Raw genomic sequence first — 19,422 nt, forward strand, 5'->3', positions numbered from 1 at the left:
TGAGGGTGAAGCGTCTACTACTGCATTGACTGGCTGTATATTAACTAAACATTGAAGGGTACTGCCAATAAAACACGCAAATCTGTCAAGACTTGTGTTCATGGTCCATTCAAACACCCTTGACAAGGAGGCTAAATGTGCACACAGTGGGCCAACTTTTTTGTTGTTGTTGTTTTTGTTCAAGCAGTGAAAAATCGAAGGATAATTTGCTTGCTCACTAGCCAAGAAAAACTCACAAGACTTCTGTTAAAAGGCTGCTGGAAGAACCCATCAATGTTGGATAATAGAAAAAGAAAGAGGAAAGCACAAGGGAGGGTGAGCCAATTTCCTTCATTCGTGTAGTGTAGAACATGTCCAAAAGATGGCGCACAATCCAAATGAGGCATAAAGGTGACTAGGCCTTTGCTGTGAACCCTGTGTGTGTGTGTGTGTGTGTGTGTGTGTGTGTGTGTGTGTATGTGTGTGTGTGTGTGTGTATGTGTGTGTGTGTGTATGTGTGTGTGTGTGTGTGTATGTGTGTGTGTGTGTGTGTGTGTGTGTGTGTGTGTGTGTGCGTCACTGTGACACATATGTCATCAACATCCCTCTGCTGTCAGTTAGTGTAGAACCCTGAGAATTATTTGGAAAATGACTTAGGTTTTATTGTATTTTAGGATGCAAATCTGGTAAAAGTAATGATCCAGCCCCTCTAAAACTAAAAATAATTTGCACTTATAAAAAGTCGTTAGACCAAGGCAAAACAGAAATATACAACTCATCATCGCTTCAAGACATTTACAATTCTATGAAGAGATATCAATCAGTTGCAAGCAACCTTCCCTCTAAACTGTGCATGCGCAATGAACACACTGCAAATGAATTAGATTATATATATAACTTTTTTTCTGTATCATTTTGCTAAGTTTTATATCTCTATTTTGCCTTGGTCTAATTACTTTTTATACGTACAAATTATTTTTAGTTTTATATTTCACTTTTCCAGAGTAGTAGGTGGATCATTACGTTTACCAGCTTTGAGTGACAGGTGCCCAGCCAATCATTGGATGCGTTACAATTACGCTACGCAGCCAATCATGGCATTGATAGTACATGTGCATGAGGCTAAAGCTAACTACGCTAACTCTGCACTAGTGAACGCGACACGTCGTCCCCAAACCAGAGTAAAAAATGAACAGTGCATCTTTTAGGTTGGGATAGCTGTCGGCGTATGTGCAAATAGAACATCAAGAGGTGAAACTAGGGGAGATCTTTTGTTTTTCGAGTGAGAAAGCGAAACGAAATTTGTGAGCGAGTTTTCTGATGGAAACTTATGGTCAAGGTGGAAGCCTCACTACCTCAAGCGACACATTCAGCAGAAAAGTCGTTTGAATAAAGTTTGGAAGTGAGAAGGACAGACGTGAAAAATAAGGTAAATCCGATTTGTGCAAATTTTAGAGACATCCTATGCATGGATGTTAATAATTAAATGTTATTATGTCGAGATCATTTAATGGGTAGTAGAAATACACTTGGTGATGACAGATGTGATACTGGTGTGTGGCCATAGTGACAATTTCTGATTTTGCTCACGCTGCTCTTCAGTGTGCTCAGGAAGGTTGTCTTTATGCCCCGATATATGCAAAATTTGAGGGAACATCGGTTGTGAGAAAACGGCTCATTTTAACCCCACTTTAGAGTAGCCAGTACTACAGGACTGGTGGCCAAAAATGGTACTGCATCCAGTATCAACCGTTTGAAGAGCACATTAGGGCTGTCAGATAAGCGCTTCTCAATATAAAATCAAGCTGTGTTATCATCCCATTGTTCCAATACATTCAGAAAAGAAAATACTCTAACGTTAGCAATGATCATGTGCTTAAGGCTTGAGTCATAAAATGCACTGACAATATTACAGATTTCAATCTTCCATTTATTTTTATTTTTTTTATTACCGACCGACAAATGTACACTCGTGCATCGTTGCTCCGTCAATTGACTCACATGTGAACAAAAGTGAGCATGACAACTTAGTTCATATTTCAAATGCATGAAAGTAATGTGGGGAAAACTCAGTACATCACCTATCAAAGACCAATCGTGTTTGGTGTTTGTCATCCATTTCTTCTCCATTGTTTGAAGCCATCCCTGATGCATATCCTTGTATTAGTTCTGATTTTGCCATAATTCCTTTGAAATTCATAAAAAGACTTGTTGTACCTCTGGCAACCAAGACGAACACTAACCGATTTAGTGATTGGCTGATTGGTAGAGGGCATCTGTTGTAAACACGGAATCAAAACAATATCACGTAAAATAGGCTGAGGATGAGGAAAATCTGGGCTTAACCATTAAGAACGGTGTAAAAAATATTGGCAAAACATGCTTCTTTAATGTCTATTGAAATATTAGGGCATGTTGATGAATAAAGGAATGTCAATTCTTTTCTAGGAGCTCCTTTAATCATTGCGTTCTGCTGTATGAAAGACGGCGCCCAGCGTGAGAGCGGCCCTGACCCCTGACCTCCGTTTTACACCATCTTTCATGCAGGGTTTGAATGAGAGCTGGCATGAAATTCACTCTTCTGTGTGGGTAAGACATGTCTAAGTTACAATCCAATTTGACAAATTTTCACGCTCTTCAAAGTTAATTAAAATAGAGAAGAAAAATCCTTTAATTTTCCCATAAAAATGCAAATGACACAAAATGGCTGATTGCATTTAAAGGAATTATTGAACAAAGTTCATTATATATCCACATGAAACATTTAAGCAAATACATCAGTAGGTCAGTCAAAGTGAAAAAAAAAAATCTTCAAGGTCATTTGGATGATACGTTCTAATGTCTTGTTTCCATTTAGGGATTAATGTTAAATATACACCTTCTACGCATATTTAAGTGCATTTTGTGTTTTTTAAGAATTATTATGGAGGCCTAAAGCAGGTCAAGTTTGTGTGTAATTGGGCTCTTTTAAAATTTGTGATCTTTCAAAGATAAATTTAATTCACACTTTGTTGTACATTTTTGTTGCAGTCAGAGTGATGCGACAATTCAATGAAGTTGCACAGCAGAAGAGTCAGATTCTTGCTTTTCTTTAATACAGAATATAATTAATTAGGCAGGAAGGTACAGTAGTGAAGTGCACTCTGGGCCGAATGTTGTGAAATAAATAAAGGAAATAATTTAAGGAATTTTGAAACTGATCATAAAGACAAAATTGGAGTATTACATGAACGGTCAGCTTGATAAGAGTACACAAATCAATATAAGACAGGAATTCATTTGCTTTGTATTTATGCAAATTTGTGACCATTTTGATCAAAAGAAAAAAAAACTGCTGCTTGAAATTTATAGAAGGAAATCTCTGCTATTAAGATCTTTGGTTAAGTTTGGGAAAATCCCGTTAAAGCCGCACCATGGGAGGAGTCAGGAATTATGGCCCCCTACCGTGAGGGGAAATGATGCATTTATTGGACAAGGAAACTAAATCGGAAGCAAACAAAGCCTTTTGCAAAGAGGGTGAGTTTGCTTGCATTCAACATATCTATCCATAAGCTGTGCTTCATAAAAGGATCAGACTATTTGGATTAAAAAAATGGTACAATTGTCAGGTTGGCTTTGTGGACGCCACCGCCGAGCCCCCAAAATGTAGGCGTCCTCCTTTTGCCTGTTAATATTTATGTAGGGTGCTCATTTTGTTATATTCTACAACGGTATGTAAAATGATCGCTTACAAATAACCAACACGATCAGGTGAGAACATCTGAAAATAAAATAAAATTTCTCTAGGAAATGAATTATTCTTTGTAATTTTTTGAAGAATATCGCAATCAAACAAGGGTGTGTAGACTTTTTTTTCTCTCCCCTGAATGTGACTATATATTGCAGAGAAGAAAGCAAACAAGTGTATCAATGTGCCTGCTTGTCAAAGTTTGAAGTTTTCTTCAAGGATTCTGCTCGGGGCAACGAGTCTAGGGATGTCAATCATGGGATATTTTGACTTCAGGGCTATTCTTGCCATTTTCCCCTATTGCAGAAATGGGAGGACATTGTGGCACTCTGAGATGATTTTTTTCCAAAACCGTCTCTCACTGTCTTTTCTCCTCGCCAACACAAGATGATAATGTTAAAAAATATTAATTTAATGCAAGGAGGACTCGTGTATGGAATTGAATAGGTGGCACCGGAATTCCAATGTATTATAAGATTATTTTCAGCATTAAAATTGGCGAAAATGTAGTTGTGACGTCCAATTAGTCAGGGAGATGCAATCAATCGCTGTCATTTCCACTTTTACAACAATCACAGCGTACAGTGTCATTCGTCATACTCACTGCAGACATAGCTGAACTAACGTCTTCTATTCCGCTGGATTACTCCAAGAACTTTGAGATTGTCACGTGACTTGACCTGATTACCTGCAAATTGGGAGTGATTTTTTTTCGCAACTGAATTTCTTGTAACTAAATGATTTCTAACTTTTTTTTTGCAACTTTTTTGCAAATTCAAACTGTTTACTTTCGTACAGTTACAAGGTGGTGAAAAGTATGAAAATGTACTTTATAGGGCTACGACGCTTTTTGTCTTTGTTTTTCACGTGATCGTAGGCCTGTTGCAATCACGAATAAGAGTCTGCAATATATTGTTTCATTAATTATTGCCTATATAGTAAATTATTGACCCCCCCACCCCAAATTGAACCATTTTAAACTAATGGACACATATGGAATCAATGGGTAATGTTTTAATATGCAATTAATGAAGTTACTTGTCATGATAGGTTTATTTGCTGCTTTTGTGTCTATGGTTGAGATGTGATTTTATTATTGATGTTTTTCTTTCTGATCTATTGCAGTAGTGTGGCCACTTGCAGAAGATGGCGCTGCTGAGACAAGATGTCAAAGATGGCATTTCAAACTGGGTGAGTTTTCCCTCTATCTGACACAAAGAAAATGCTAATGCAAATCCCAACATGTTTTGAATAATGTTACTTTAGCCTGATAGTACTCTTAGTGAATACACTTGATTTTAAATATTGCATCATAAAGTATACTTTTTAGTATAAAACTTGAATACAGCATAACCAGTCCATGCTATTGGGAATTTTCTGCATTTTTGCTCAAGAAAATTGAAACGTACACATTCATTTGTGTACTCATTTTTTGGTTTGAGTCACATTGCACTGTAATGTACACAATCATATATAGACCAACACAATATTACTGCTATAGCCAATCAAACCCAACGGCAACTGTCAAATATGTATATTATGTTGATCACTGTCTTTACCGCATTGAAATTAATCATTAAAATGGTAATGCATCATAGTACACAGTAAAAGAAAAAAAAGAACTATTATCTATGTTAGGCAGAATTTTTGATATGGTCTGTACTTGTGATTATTTTGTGCAAGTAATCATAATCCTGCTGTGGTTGGTGAGTGTAAAGTCCAACTTGATACATGGCCCCAAAAATAATAATCAAACTTGTTTTAACTTCTAAAATGCTTTAAATTCTACTTTTAAAAAGCTCAACTTAGTAAATTAAACAGTCAACTTTCCCCACAATTGATGATGTTAGTCAATGATTATGCTGAAATATGAAAAATGTTATAACCTTTATTCTCACACTGTATTTTGGTCATCTCAACAATAGCAAATCTTCAAGAGCATGCTTTAAAACACCTCCCGATGGAGCAAAAAAAAGACAATTTGATCCAACAAAACCTATTAAATATAATATTTACAGGGAGAGACAAATGTTTCAGGGGGTTCAAAAAGTTGTTGAAACTTCAAGTGTGGTCCCATGTCCACTAGTTCAAAACACAACCAAGAATATTGCCATAATTGACAAATTGAGCTCACCTTCTCCTCCAAAAGTATTGCACTGGCGATGGATGATTTTTTTGAGTTGTTGTTATTTTCAACATGAGGGTCACAGAAAAAGACTCCTCGAGTCCTCCCTTTTGACGTGCTCCACCGCGGCCGCCTTGTCCGAGCACTTTGCCCTCTTGTTCTGGTGGGTCTTGACGTGCTTGGCCAGGTGGTCGCTCCGCATGAACCTCTTGCAGCAGTCCGGACAAACGAAGCGCTTCTCCCCGGTGTGAGTCCTCAGGTGTCTCTGGAGCTCGTCCGAGCGCGTGAAACTCTTCCCGCAGAAGAGCCAGTTGCACACGAAAGGCCTCTCGCCCGAGTGCCACCTCAGGTGGGCCTTCAGGTGCGACGTCTTGCCGTAAACTTTGCCGCAGCCCGGGATGTGGCAGATGTGCTGCTTCTTCTTGCCGGCCTCGTCGCCGCCGCCGCCACCAGAGGTGGACGCCGACTGGCAGTTGGGGCAGCGGCACCGTCTGCAACGGCGCGCGGTGGTCAGCGGCGACTTGGTGTGCAAAAGAGCCGCGATCTGCGTCTGGTATTGGGCGAAGTCCGCCGAGGGGCCGTGGAGAACCAGGCCGCGTTGTAGTTGGAAGCGGTGCGGGTGGCCCACGTGGTTGCCCGCTTGCTGGAGGCTCCACCACGGGATGTCCTCGGCCGGGTTGGGGGACAGCTGTCTCTGGCCCGCGTGGCCCGTGACGAAGGTGGGCATGGCGGGCGGGATGGGGGCGGGCGCCGCGTAGCTGACGGCCGGCACGTAGGTGGGCGGGCAGGCGGACTGCATGGAGCACGGCAGCATCTTCACCGGGGAGAAGTCATACGGGTAGCCGGGGTCGGCCGGCGGGGTGAGGGGCAATTCGTGCGGGGAGCCGAAGGAGGAGCCCAGCGGCTGGGCTTTGGAGGATAGTCCGAAAGAGGAGTTGCCCGGCGGGCTGGCCTCGTTAGTCCACGGGTGGAAGAGGCGCGAAGGGGAGCCCAGCGTGGTGGGGTCGTAAGGGACCGGGAGGAAGTCGGGCGGGCTGGATCCCGGCGGCGGCGGGTGGTGGTGATGATGATGGTGGTGGTGGTGGTGATGGCCGATGCGGTTGCAGGTGGCGGCCAGGAGTGCCAGCGGGGAGTGCTTGCAGTTCTCCGGGGACGAGTTGGGTGTGCGGTCCTGGAAGCCAACCACAGACTTTTGCTACTTAACATGGCCACTTTATTAGGTACAGCATTGTCATCTCATGGCATTCCTTCGTTTTACATGACTTTTTCTGATTCGGAATGAGCCCATCGAGCATTCGATCTAACTTTGGTCAAGTTGGTAATAGCAAATGACAATGCCATTTAAACGATAAAAACAGAATTTAGATTTGATTTTCAGTTAGACAAAGTGTTTGGAAATGCTCTGTAGGAAGATCGTTCTGACTCCAATGCGTAAAAACTTTGTTGCTCTCATTAGTTGAATGAAGTGTAGAACTCTTAACATCTGCCAACTCCAAATCCAATAATTTGCAATATAAACAGCAGACACATGGATTCGACAGTTCTACCCCACTTCAAAAGAATATTAAAGCCTGCATAAATCATTACATCCAAATGTGCATTAGCCTGAATTTTCTTCAATATATATAGATTTAAAAAAGAGTACATTTCCAGCATGCAGGTGCATGAAGCGCCCACCCAGCACAAATATCCCGTCCAAATCAAACTTTCTCAGACTTGGATCCCGACTTACTCTGGTCTTTCCCAACAGTTGGACCCCTTCTAATCCATATTCCCCAAATCAAGGATTTAAGGCGAAAAAGTGATCCCAAAGTTGGGACGAACGAACCTGCAGAAAAGCCTGAAGTGTCTCGTTCCGCAGCACAGCCACAGCTGCCATGGTCCTCCTCCGCCCGGGCAAGAAGGCGCAATACAGCCCGCGCAAAAAGAAGTGCCTTCAAATTCACAAACGGTGTCACAAAGGAGCCCCCCCTCCCCAAAAAAAGAAGTGGTTTGGATTCGAGCCTCCGCCGTGACGCCCTTCCTCTCTGGTGGATCTGCTCGCACTATCTGACGCGGCGGCGGAGGCGGATCACTTGAGAGAACGTGATAAGCACTTTTGGTGGGCTGCCAGCCACTCACAAATAAGATGGGAGACTTTGAAGTTTGCCGCTGTCCAATCATCAAAGAATGGCAGTTCTGTGAGAGAAGCAAGCAAATCCTTTGAATCCACAAAGCTGCTGTGCTGTGTTTGTGGGGTGGGATAAAGGAGCTGATTATTAGGGAGGGGGGTTTCGGGGTAGGAGGAGATAAAGGCGGGACAATTAATGAAGTAATCACTATGTGGGAAATGTATATAGACAAATAATTGGATTTCCCCCCCATCAAAGCCCCCCCACATTCCGCCCCGAGAGCCCGCCATTGGTTACCCCAGTCATCTGATCCGCTTTTTGTAATTAAGGATTTGTAGTTAAATTCGAAGCCACAATGTGACATTGTTATCTCCAGAGATCTTTGGCAACCTTTTCATCTTGTCGGCATCGCCCTCTTTTTCTTCCCCTGCTTTTGCACTTCAATCGCATGTTTTTATCACTTAAAAGTTGCTTTTGGAATCATTGGGTCTACCTGATTGGCAGTTGGAACTATGACATTTTCTTCCCCTAGATGGCAGAAGCTTCGATTAACTTGCGTATGCACCTGTTGCGGCGGTCGAGTGGTTGGCGCATCGGCCTCACAGTTCTGGGGTCGAGGGTTCGATCACAGGTTGGTCCTGACTGTGGAGTTTGGATGTTGTCCCCGGGCTTGCGTAGGTTTTCTCCGGGTATTTCGGTTTCCTCCCCACATTCCAATAACATGCATGGTAGGCTGATTGGACACTAAATTGCCCCTAGGTATGATTGGTTGTCCTTTGTCTCCTTGTGCCCTGCGATTGGCTGGTCACCAATTCAGGTTGTCACTCCCATGGTGCCCGTAGTTAAATGGGTTAGGCTCCAGCACCCCCTGTGAGCCTTTTGAGGATAAGTGATTCTGAAAATTTCTACCCATTTTTACATACAATATAAAAGGACAATGTGAAAGATGAGCCATTCAAGTGAGATATTCAGCCGACTTCATGCTATTTTGGAGTATTGTTCTACTTTTTGATAAAGTCATGGTTGTTATTTTTTTTTCTGCGGCAGGCACTAACTTTTGTCATTCTCAATATCAGCTTTGTGATGATTATCAGACTGCCTGCAGTCCTCCCCCCCCGAAAATCACTGTACTCTCAACTAGTTTGGAGAGGCAGATTTCTGAATTAGATGTGTTCCTTTGATGGGATTAATGTTCTTAGTCCTCTCCCACGGCTTTCCACACACAGTCATGAGGAAGGAGGAAGGAGGGGGGAGGGTCTTGCTGGGCTGGAACCATGTAAGCGACAAGTACAAGAACCACATCATTGCTGAGTATGGCCGAGTGAAATGAAAACTCGTGCAGATTAAGCTTGTTTACATGATGCAAAGGCAAAGTGACAAGGCTCTATTTTAGGAATGTTCAACATGTTGTGACAGCTGACTTTTCTGTAACCTGGAGAGGTCGCAAAAAAAGGCACAAACGCAAAATTCACATTTTATCGGTGGTGTACTTAGACATACATCAACACATTTTATCCAAATTCCTCAAAGACAATTCAGCACCTGTGTTATGACAGCGTCTGCTTACGGTTTAACGACAGGCATTATAGTCTCATAACTTCCCATAACGTGCTAACCACTCTCCCACCGTCCCGCATGAAGAAAAGGAGGGGACCTAAATTGGATCCTTGGGGCAAAATAGAGAAAAGATAAACAGATAAACGCTAAACAAAATTTATTTTGACGTCTATGAATAAAATTCGAGAAAAAAAATGTATCTTGCATAAAACGTTAAAAACCTCACTTACTTGTGCCTGCCATTGCTCACTTAGGGTGCCGCCATCTTACCTTGTACCAATATTTAAACCTGCTCTGATTGGCCAGACGCGGGTAGCCTTGATACATGTTTGTAGTGATTACCATGTTAGCACTGCTCACGTGACTTCCTTTTTGAATTTGTGTACGTGCAGGCAACACCCTTGATTTTTTTTCCTTTTTCTTTTTATTTCTTGCAGTTATATGTTATATTAGAAGCAATATGGCCGCCAAAACATCTTAAACATCTGGTAAGAAAATTGTCATTTCTGTTATTAAAAAGCATCAGGTTCTCGTCAAGATAGACGTATTTCTTTTTTCAAATTGAATCATTTGATATTTTGCATTTACAAAGACAGCCATATTAACTTCCTTATGATATTGACCCAAATAATGTGCAATCGCAAACGCTCATTTTGATTCCTACAGTTATCTCAGAAATACCACGTGCGATGGTTTTTCTTAAGATTTTCCCTTCAAAGTTACACATTTGTACTCCCTATTAAATCCATGAATATGGACATGAAAATCGGGGGGCGTCTTATACGAGAGAAATTGTTCAATTCAATGATTTTAAGGCAATTTTAAGGGTACGGCCAATATGTGAGAAAATTGGTTCACGTTTTTAGTCCTGGTGGTTGTTAGAGTGGAAGGACTGCAAAAGTACAGTTAAAATTATCAAATCTGTAAGGGCGAATTGATATAACATAGGTTTTTGAGGGCAAAAATGAGCAAAGACTTGAGTCGCCAAAACAAGTGGAAAGTCAGCCGTAAGAAGTGACATGTGGAACTTTTCCACTTGTAAGCATTTTTTGAAATGCAAAAAATAAATAAAAGTCCTCCACTACGAGCAGTAGCTGCAAGGTAAAGAAATAAATGAAGCATGTTGAGGATGTTCGTAAATTGGCTGTAACAGTCATGTTTTCGAGCAATCTTGAATTGATACTTGCCTAAAATTTCCATCAAGTCCGCCATACACATGGCGGTCGGTCTTTGCAGTGACATTGCAGACCGGCAGCGTTACCAAATAATTGATATTTTCCTTTGAGCTGCTCGGTTCAGCATTAAATTCAACTTCTTACATTTTCATGCATTTCAATGGCACTACGGATGAGGGATGGATTTGGCTAGGCAGCCCTTTGATAGAGTTGGAGGAGAATTTCCCCAAGTGTGCACTCGACACAATGTCCAGTCCTCGAGGTGATCGACTGCGGAAAAGCTTTAACATCTTGCGGCCACGCTTCAAGTTGGACGGGGTCACATCCGTACTTTAGTCCAAGTTTTCCTGCTGTATACTAAAAATTAAAATGTAAACTGCAGTTGGAGTGCCAAAACTCATGAAAAATCTGAATAGATTCAACTTGTCATTTAAAATTCGGACTTTGGCCCGGTAACTAATTGCGCGAAACGAGCAGACATTTCTATCATCTTAAAAGGCTGGAATAATGGCAAAATGGCATGTTGCCCTGGAGCCAGATTAGTTGTGTATTTTAGATGGTGGCAATCCAAACAAGTGATCTCGCACAAACCTCATCTAAGAAACAGCAGGTGGCAACTCGTGAGGGTCTCATTTTCCCTTTCAGCAAAATTGGAGAAGAACTTGGCACAATAACAACCAAATCTCAATAAAGCCATATTTATTTGTGTCATATAAAACAACAATTTGTCATGAATAAATACAAATGTGCAATTGATGTAGAGCGTGGATGTTTTTTGGTTTCAGGTCGACTTTTCTGGTGGGGAAGGCAATCTGCAGGAGAGAGAAAGAAAACAAATCACATTTTCCTGACTAATATGTGGCACTGAGTAAGTTTTATCATATTCAAAGTTTTATACTGTATGGTTGGTGTACATTTGAATTCCATACCTGTCAACTTATACGTTTTTCCTGTATTTTTTTTTTTCCATTTCAAATTGTCAGCCATATAGTCTTTTCTCGATTATCGCTACTTTACTTATCGCAAATTCACTTTTTTTCTGCTATTAATTATAAAAAAAAGTATTAATTTTTTTGGGGGAGAAAATTTTAGACTTTTTACGTGTGCCCTATGTTAGTAAATGTGTGCGGCGTTGGATTTGTACATTTTTTTATCACTTAATAAGGGGAATTGCAATCATTAATAAGTGGAACAATTGATGGAAGTTGACAGGTATGGAATTCCCAAAGGAAAACATTTTGCTTGACATTCAAAATGTTCAGAGTACTGTAGTATATAACTGTAAGTTTCTCTAAATTGTTGAAAATCAAGTTTATGATTAGTAAGACTTAAACATGGTAGAGATAAACATTTTCTTTTACTATGTGGTAATGAGCCACTATAAAATTAAGATGTATAAATCTTTCTGCAATTGCACTACAAAGTTGCGCACGTACATGCCGCTTTGTGCAAATGTGCTATTGCGGAGTTGCGACGTTTTTGGCAGCTTCAAACAAAAGCCAAACATTCTGTATTATCTCCAATGAGATGCAGAGACGTGTAACTTTTTTTCCTTCTTCGACAAGACATATGGGAATTTAAGGGGTGAGAACATGGAGTAGACGGAGGGTGGGTGGCTCGTATCCTGTGTGAGAGTCGAGTGATGGCGGGAGGGGGAGGGCAGAAGAGACGCTGGAGGCAACGGGGTACTTGAAGCGCTATAATGGTGTCTCGTACGAGAAAACATCTGTGAATTTCCTCAGTGATCGACAACAAAGTGGAACTCTGAGCAGTCACTCAGCGGACCTTTGAAGTCGCAGCCTGACAGAAAGCTGCCATTGTTCGCAACCCCAGACGCGGAGAAACTCCGACTTTGCTCTCCCTAATTTTCCCCGCAATACGATACGAGTCCAACCCCCCCACTTGGCCCTCTCCTGAGCCTATGAAGTAGGAGATCTTTGCATATTCGCTAGCAAAGAGCATAAGCCCTGGCAATGTGCGGCCGGGCCCGGGGGTCACGCGAGGTGGAGCGGGTCATTGTACCTCCCGGCGGCCCACCCTAGATGTGATAATCTGTCACTAAACAGGGGAATTCTCCTGCTGGACCAACCAACTAGACGAGTTCCAGTTTACACTGGAAGTAAAAGAATTAACAAAAAAAATGCAGCAACAAGACGATTCAGGCCAAAATGGGGCAGAATAGAATAAATACTTCAATATAGAATCACTAAATGTGTCACTAATTAAAATACCAACGCATACTGTAAAATCAGATTGACTATATAATCAATTATGTCATGCACTCCATACATGAAGTTATTTTAACTGTCAAACACACCCATCAAAGTCAGTGGGCAACACTATTTAGGTTTTTGTTTACTTCATTTCGTCATTAGTGATGCAACTCATGTCTAAATGTGGTAACATCGAAATCGAGAGTCAAATGCGAAATTAAAAAAGAATAGATGAAAGTGGGGCCTTTTCTGCACAGTAGTTTCATCCCACTATTTTAACCGGACTTGAATCCAAATGTTACTTTGCCCCTTTGGCTACGGCTAGTTTTCCGATCCGCACCCCGACCGAATGAAGTCGGCGGCGGTTCTCAGGCGGCTACCCTTACCCTACCCAACTTCACCCGCCCAGTGTTTATTCAGAGGCAGCTGGTGGCTCCGTCTGGGGACCCAGCGGCGGCGCAAAAACAAAACAGGTTCCACCTTTTGGCCATGCCAAGTCTGCCCGTGCCCTCCTCGCTCTACAAACCGAGAGAGGCTAATCACAATTTCACGCTCTGATTTGTCAAGTGGCATTCCGGCGCCGGCGCCGGAGGCGGCCATGAAACTTTCAAGTCGGCGGATTTCCTGGCGCACAAGAGAACAGATTTTACTGCGAGAGTGGAGGTTCTTAAAGAGGTGGATGAGTACGGTACCAGAAGTTCCACGAGGCTTGTTACTTCTCGAGTTGTAGACGGGGTAAAAGTTTGAGAACCCCTGTTAAGCGTTCAATAAAAGGAGGCCTTGTTTACATGTGAAAGAAGAGTTGTCATTAAGGGTGAAACTTGGTTCCCACTCAGATGAGCAAGTATAGCAAGGCAAGGCCTCTTTGTGGCTCTTTTTAATTTTTATGTGCGCCAATGTTAACAACAAAACCGCGCTCAGAAGCCCCTTGACCGACCACAGGTGTGAGGAAGCTCAAAACAAAAGGCGGTGTAACCCGAGTGGCATCTTTTGTCATTAGCGGACCTTTGATGCACTCAACAGCTTCTTTTATGAGCTTGTTCTTCCATGCCTCTTCACGCCCTCTCTCCCCGCCCCGTTCCGACACTTTCCTCATTAACGCTGCCTGCCTGCAGGCACACTTCTTTTTGCAGGCATCTGGCAGCAGGCTGACGCACGGTTGTCCGTCCAATCGTCTGCTACTACCATGGAGAAAGAGTAAGGCTTTTACGAAGCATTAATGACTTAAGCAAAGCACTTAGAACACTCAGACTTACTTATGTGTACCATCGTATTTCAAATTGAGGAAAAAAAGACAAAAGTTTAAAGCCCCACTATCAAGTTTTTACACACTAGTTAATGTAGAACCCAGTAAAATAGTATGAAGACTCTCGCAGATCCATAACTATTGAAACAGTGGCATAAAAATAATTTATGTAATGAACTGCCTCTGCATAGTTGAAACCAATGACGTAGTCAAAGTCTAGGATTCCAGCAGACTGGAATAAGAAATTGAAATTGGCTCAAAGAAGGAAGTAAGTCCTAAAGAACATGATTCTGGGGAGACTTTACTATAAAAGTTCAAACTGGAGGCAGAATCACCATAACACGGTGCAAGAAAAAGAGAGCGTCTCACAAATCAAATGAAAAATAAAAGCTAATGACTATTTAGAGAATTTCATTGTGTATTTTTAGAATTTAAATTGGGAAAAAAAGACAGAAGTTTAAGTTTGACAGTGTTCCAAATGTTGAAATTTCAGATGTAGGGCAAGGAAGCACACTGCCAAAATAAAAGAAAGGTCGACCAAATTGCACTTGAAGTTGAAGAGAATACTTTAATGATCCAATGCTCAATACAGTTGGTGAGAAGAATGACTCACTCGTAAGAACCCAGTGTGATGAAAATCGGGCTCATCTGGATATCAAAAGCAGGTAAACGGCATTAAAACGGCGTTTGAAAAGGCTTCACATGAAACGGCAGTATTCAAACTCTCCCTTTGAACAGAGTGGATCTCGAGATGGGACAATGTTGGCCGAATGGCGTCCTCGCTTTGAAGTGAGACATCTCTATTAGGTGAAAAGGTAAGCGTGCTTCTCCACTAAATAAAAGCTTTTCATTGTTTGTTAAGTCTCCAGCTCAAGCGATTTCCGAAGAGCTTGTTGAAAACTTTGGATGAAAGCGGGGGCTCCGTTGCATGTGAGAATTCAGGAGAAAAAGAAAAAAAACACAAACACCAGTAGAGAAAATAGCTCAAAACGTGGAATAGCACCAGCAGTAACGTTAGTCGCGTTAAAGTAACAAGCCGGATGTCGGTAGATCCATTCATGACAAACAAATTAAACCAAATGTAAAACCTTGTTTGTTGGCTGACTGCTAAAAATGGCAAAAACTCACTGATCAAAGTCTATTTAAATCGAATCAAATCACGGCAAATATCGTTGAATGACAATGCTACTTTTTAGTGTCATTTCTTTTCAAGCTCAGTCGAATGTGGCAAAAGATCCCCGACCAAATTTCCTCCCATTTGTCTTTTTGTGTCGCACTTTGAGCTGTGATGCCGCTTCTCGCTTCTCCCCATATGCTAAGCAAATGTTCATTTGTCACCGCCGTCCAACTTTGTTATTCACAACCGTTGGGACTGTTTGAAATTCTCTCCGTGGCAGAACAGGGCCAAAATTAATCAGGGGAGCATGATCACACTTAATTGATTGAGTGTACTTTTAAGAAGCACTACGGGGTGCCGGGGTGACCTATTTCACGCCGCTCTTCAGAGGAAGTAACTATCCCAGCGAGGGAGTAATTATTGCAGCCGTGCTGACGACGACCGGAGGTGAAGAGCTCCTCCGCTAACTATGACACCACATTAGAACGCCGCCGGCGCTCTGGACCATCGCGCTTTGATTTTTCCATTTTTTTTTTCCTTTTTAAATGCAACCCTGAATCGAAGGAGACCCGCCTGTTATTTTTATTTGTGCATTTTAAATTGCAGTGTCCCAAGACTGAAACTCAAAACAACACTATTGGGTCATATGCCGCCACGGGCGGTGATAGACGTCCAATCCAAGTCAATGATCACTAACGGCGTCAACGAATGAAATAAGTACAAAGTGCTCCAAAATGTTTGACCCCATTTCGTAAGCCAATAATTTTGACAATTTTTGTTGGGATGACCTCAGATTTTCACAGCGTGTGTAAAAATGTTTCATGTTTTTGTGTATAACATTTGGCATTTCTATCTTTTCAGGTTAAGAAATGCTGTTCACTTCATTGTATAAGTAGAACTTCCTTTCTTGATGCAGCCGAGTCCAGCCTCGTTCGGCGTTCCGTCGAAACGCGGTTCCCTGGATCCCGAGCCCCCGGACGGGATTGCGCGAGCCATAGAGCGTACCCGGATGTTCCTCTGCTTTATAGTGAGGTAAGTAAGGTGAGCTGGAGTGATTTATAAAAAGATGATCAACTCATCAGCAAGCCGGCCAGAAGCTTGATACCAATTCCCAATTATTTGATTCAGATGTGTTGGTGGAGGAATGTAAGGAAAACAGACCGGATGGCGGCTCTTGAAATGTTGGCCACACCTTGTAAGGTAAGGCTTATTCTTCAAAAAATGACCATGTATAGTAAAGCTTTCTTTTAAAATGCCCATGTATAAGGCTTCTTTTCTTCAAAACGGGCCTAATTGTAAGCTTGTTGTACATGCTATATTTTTATATTATTCACTCACCTATGTTTGAGCTGAAAAGTGAGAACTATATTTCTGTTATAGCTGAAGAGAGAAATCTTGGAGGATGTGGGATTCGAACCAACTGCCTTTCGCATAGCAAGTGCTCACTAGCTTGTGAGCTAAAGATCCAACCTGCCACTTTACTATGCTTTTTTGTTCTGGTGAGTTTTGATGTGCTTAGCCAGGTGATCGCTCCTCATGAAGCGCTTGGAACATTCGGAACACACAAACTTCTACAAACCCATTTTCGTAGGCCAATAATTTTGACAATTTTTGTTGGACTGACCTCAAATTTTCACAACCTGTGTAACATTTGACATTTCTATCTAAGGTTCAGGTTAAGAAATGCTGTCAATTTCAAAAGAAAAGACATTTTGCGTGTTAGAGTCTGCTCGATCAGACTCAGTCACCCAAGACACTGCAGCGTGCCATCTTCACAAATTTTGCAAAGAAAGCAGCAACTACAAAACAAATTAGGATTTGGCACCAAAAATTTCAAGAAAGGAGCATGAATGTGGTTTTCCCACACTTGTTCTTCTAACACGTGCTATTCAAAATATTTGATCTCGTGTCCTAGTTAGGCTTACGGCAAACTATCCTGAAATCTTGTCTGATCTCAAAAGCTAAGCAAGGTTGGTTAGTGCTTGGATGGGAGACAGCCTAGGAATACCAGGTGCTAAGCTCGTATGTTAGCGTAGTGGTCTCAAACACTAAAGTGAGATTGAGACCCCTGGTGTAAAGCACTTGTGGGCTTTATTTAATATTGTGTTGGCATTTCTTTGTTCTTAACGTGGCACATTTTCCATGAGGTTACACAGAGAACAAGATAAACTGATGGAAAGTTGCAATGACCTCAAATTTCACAGCTTTTGTAGAAATGTTTCAGGTTTTATGTGTAACGTGTCATTCAATTCAAAAGAAAAGGCATTTTGCGTGTTAGAATATGCTCGGTCGGACTCAGTCACCCAAGACACTGCAGCACACCTTCACAAATTTTGCAAAGAAGGCAATAACTACAAAACAAATTAGGACTTGGCACCAAAAATGTCAAGAAAAAAGCTGGAATGTGGGTTTCCACAGTTGCTCTTCTAACATTTCCTAGGACTACACAGGAAGGCTTCACAAACCTGCTCCACTGTCACTGCTTGGCCTACATAATTGGGTCAAACATATTTGTTGGCACGATAACTTTAATGCCATGCTGTTGCACATGACGCTCTAAGTAAAAGTCTGTACATTACGTAAGTATCTGCGGGAAGAGAACGACCATTGTAACAGCGGTGCTGGCAGAAAAGATTGTCAATAGAAACACTTAGAAGTGGGGCAAGACTGCTTGTTGGACACCACCATTTGATGCATTTCTGTCCTCAGGGACTGTCCTGTAATGGCTATATTCTCAGCATGCTTCCCCACAAAAATGCCCTCTGACCCTACAGCTGCTTTTTTGGGGTGATGTGTCCATGCCACTTGGGTGGGTGACAGCCCAAATCTTTGCCTATAGACACAGCCACAAAGCCTTCACTCACACTTACTTAGATTGGCTTATGTAGGTTGGTCGGCCAAACTCAATGTCAAATGTGCACTACACAGGTCAATGCTTGGTTTTGCTCAAATTATAGGTGCTACGCAAAACATCCAATATCATGTCCTGGTTGGCCTTCTGGCATACTACCCTGAAAAAACTCTGGAGGTTAAGGAAGGTTGTGCATGGTTACTACTTGGATGGGAGACTGCCTTGGAATACTGGGTGCTGGAAGCGCTTATATTTGCTCACTTAACCTCGTGAGAAGCAGTTTGATCCACAATATACACAAAGCCCTCACTCACACTTAGATTGGCTCATGTAGATTGGTTAGCCAAACTCAATGTCAAATGTGCACTACACCGGTCAATGCTTGGTTTTGCTCAAATTATAGGTGCAACGCAAAACATCAAATATCATGTCTTGGTTGACCTCGCATACTACCCTGAAAAAACTCTGGAGGTTAAGCAAGGTTGTGGATGGTTACTACTTGGATGGGAGACTGCCTTGGAATACCGGGTGCTGGAAGCTCTTATGTTTGCTCACTTAACCTGGTGAGAAGCAATTTGATCCACAATATACACAAAGCCCTCACTCACCTTTACTTAAATGTATGTATTTGTGTGGCAAACCTCATTAAAAATCTCAAAGTTTGCTAAAACTATAGATGCTACTCAAAACATCTAATATCATGTCCTGGTTGGTAAAGTCATGTCAAGACACTTGGTCCCTCGTCACCAAGATTTTTATTTCCAGGTAGTGACCGGGGTTCGAACCCAGGACCCTGGATCTCAGAGGCTAATGCTCTAACTGCTCAGCCAGCAGAACACATAATAATTTTAGTTAAAAAAAAAAAATTGACATGGATTTTGCGCCCAAAACCAATGTCAATTTTTTTTTTTTAACTAAATTTATTGTGAGCTCTGCTGGCTGAGCGGTTAGAGCATTAGCCTCTGACATCCAGGGTCCTGGGTTCGCATCCCAGTCACTACCTGGAAACAAAGATATTGGTTCCCCTCCCACCAAAGGTGGGAGGGGGCACCAAAACATATTGGTGCCCCCTCCCACCTTTGGTGGGAGAGGGCACCAAAACATATTAGTCCCCTCCCGCCTTCGGCGGGAGGGGACATTAAGACAGTTGGTCCCCTCCCGCCTTCGGCGGGAGGGGACCAGGACTCTTGGTCCCCTCCCGCCTTCGGCGGGAGGGGACCAACACACTTGGTGTCCACCCCCGCCTTCGGCGGGGGTGGACACCAACACACTTGGTCCCCTCCCGCCTTCGGCGGGAGGGAACCAAGACTTTTGTTTCCAG

General features: G+C 42.2%; 2 protein-coding genes and 1 long non-coding RNA gene across 3 annotated transcripts in view; 1 reads left to right on the plus strand and 2 right to left on the minus strand.

Annotated features, from left to right (window-relative positions):
- Nucleotides 1-1,128: 1,128 nt before the first annotated feature.
- LOC144086668 (uncharacterized) lies at nt 1,129-18,742 on the plus strand. Its single transcript, XR_013304552.1, has 12 exons — nt 1,129-1,408; nt 2,428-2,568; nt 4,832-4,897; nt 9,937-9,987; nt 11,460-11,542; nt 14,003-14,084; nt 14,627-14,798; nt 14,872-14,948; nt 16,112-16,291; nt 16,379-16,450; nt 16,631-18,370; nt 18,505-18,742. It is a non-coding gene; the product is annotated as an uncharacterized LOC144086668 (long non-coding RNA).
- Nucleotides 5,575-7,980, minus strand: sp5a (Sp5 transcription factor a). Its single transcript, XM_077616667.1, has 2 exons — nt 7,660-7,980; nt 5,575-7,002 (listed from the first exon to the last, which is right to left on the minus strand). The coding sequence occupies exons 1-2, from the start codon at nt 7,708-7,710 to the stop codon at nt 5,911-5,913; spliced, it is 1,143 nt and encodes a 380-aa protein (XP_077472793.1). The 5' UTR covers nt 7,711-7,980; the 3' UTR covers nt 5,575-5,910.
- The window catches only part of myo3b (myosin IIIB), a 58,686-nt gene continuing 50,620 nt past the window's right edge, over nt 11,357-19,422 (minus strand). Inside the window, exon 36 of the mRNA XM_077616668.1 lies at nt 11,357-11,486. The gene's annotated coding sequence lies outside the window, so the exon portion shown is untranslated. The remainder of the gene's footprint in view (nt 11,487-19,422) is intronic.

Source organism: Stigmatopora argus, chromosome 13, assembly GCF_051989625.1.
Source record: "Stigmatopora argus isolate UIUO_Sarg chromosome 13, RoL_Sarg_1.0, whole genome shotgun sequence".
Taxonomy (NCBI): Eukaryota; Metazoa; Chordata; class Actinopteri; order Syngnathiformes; family Syngnathidae; genus Stigmatopora; species Stigmatopora argus.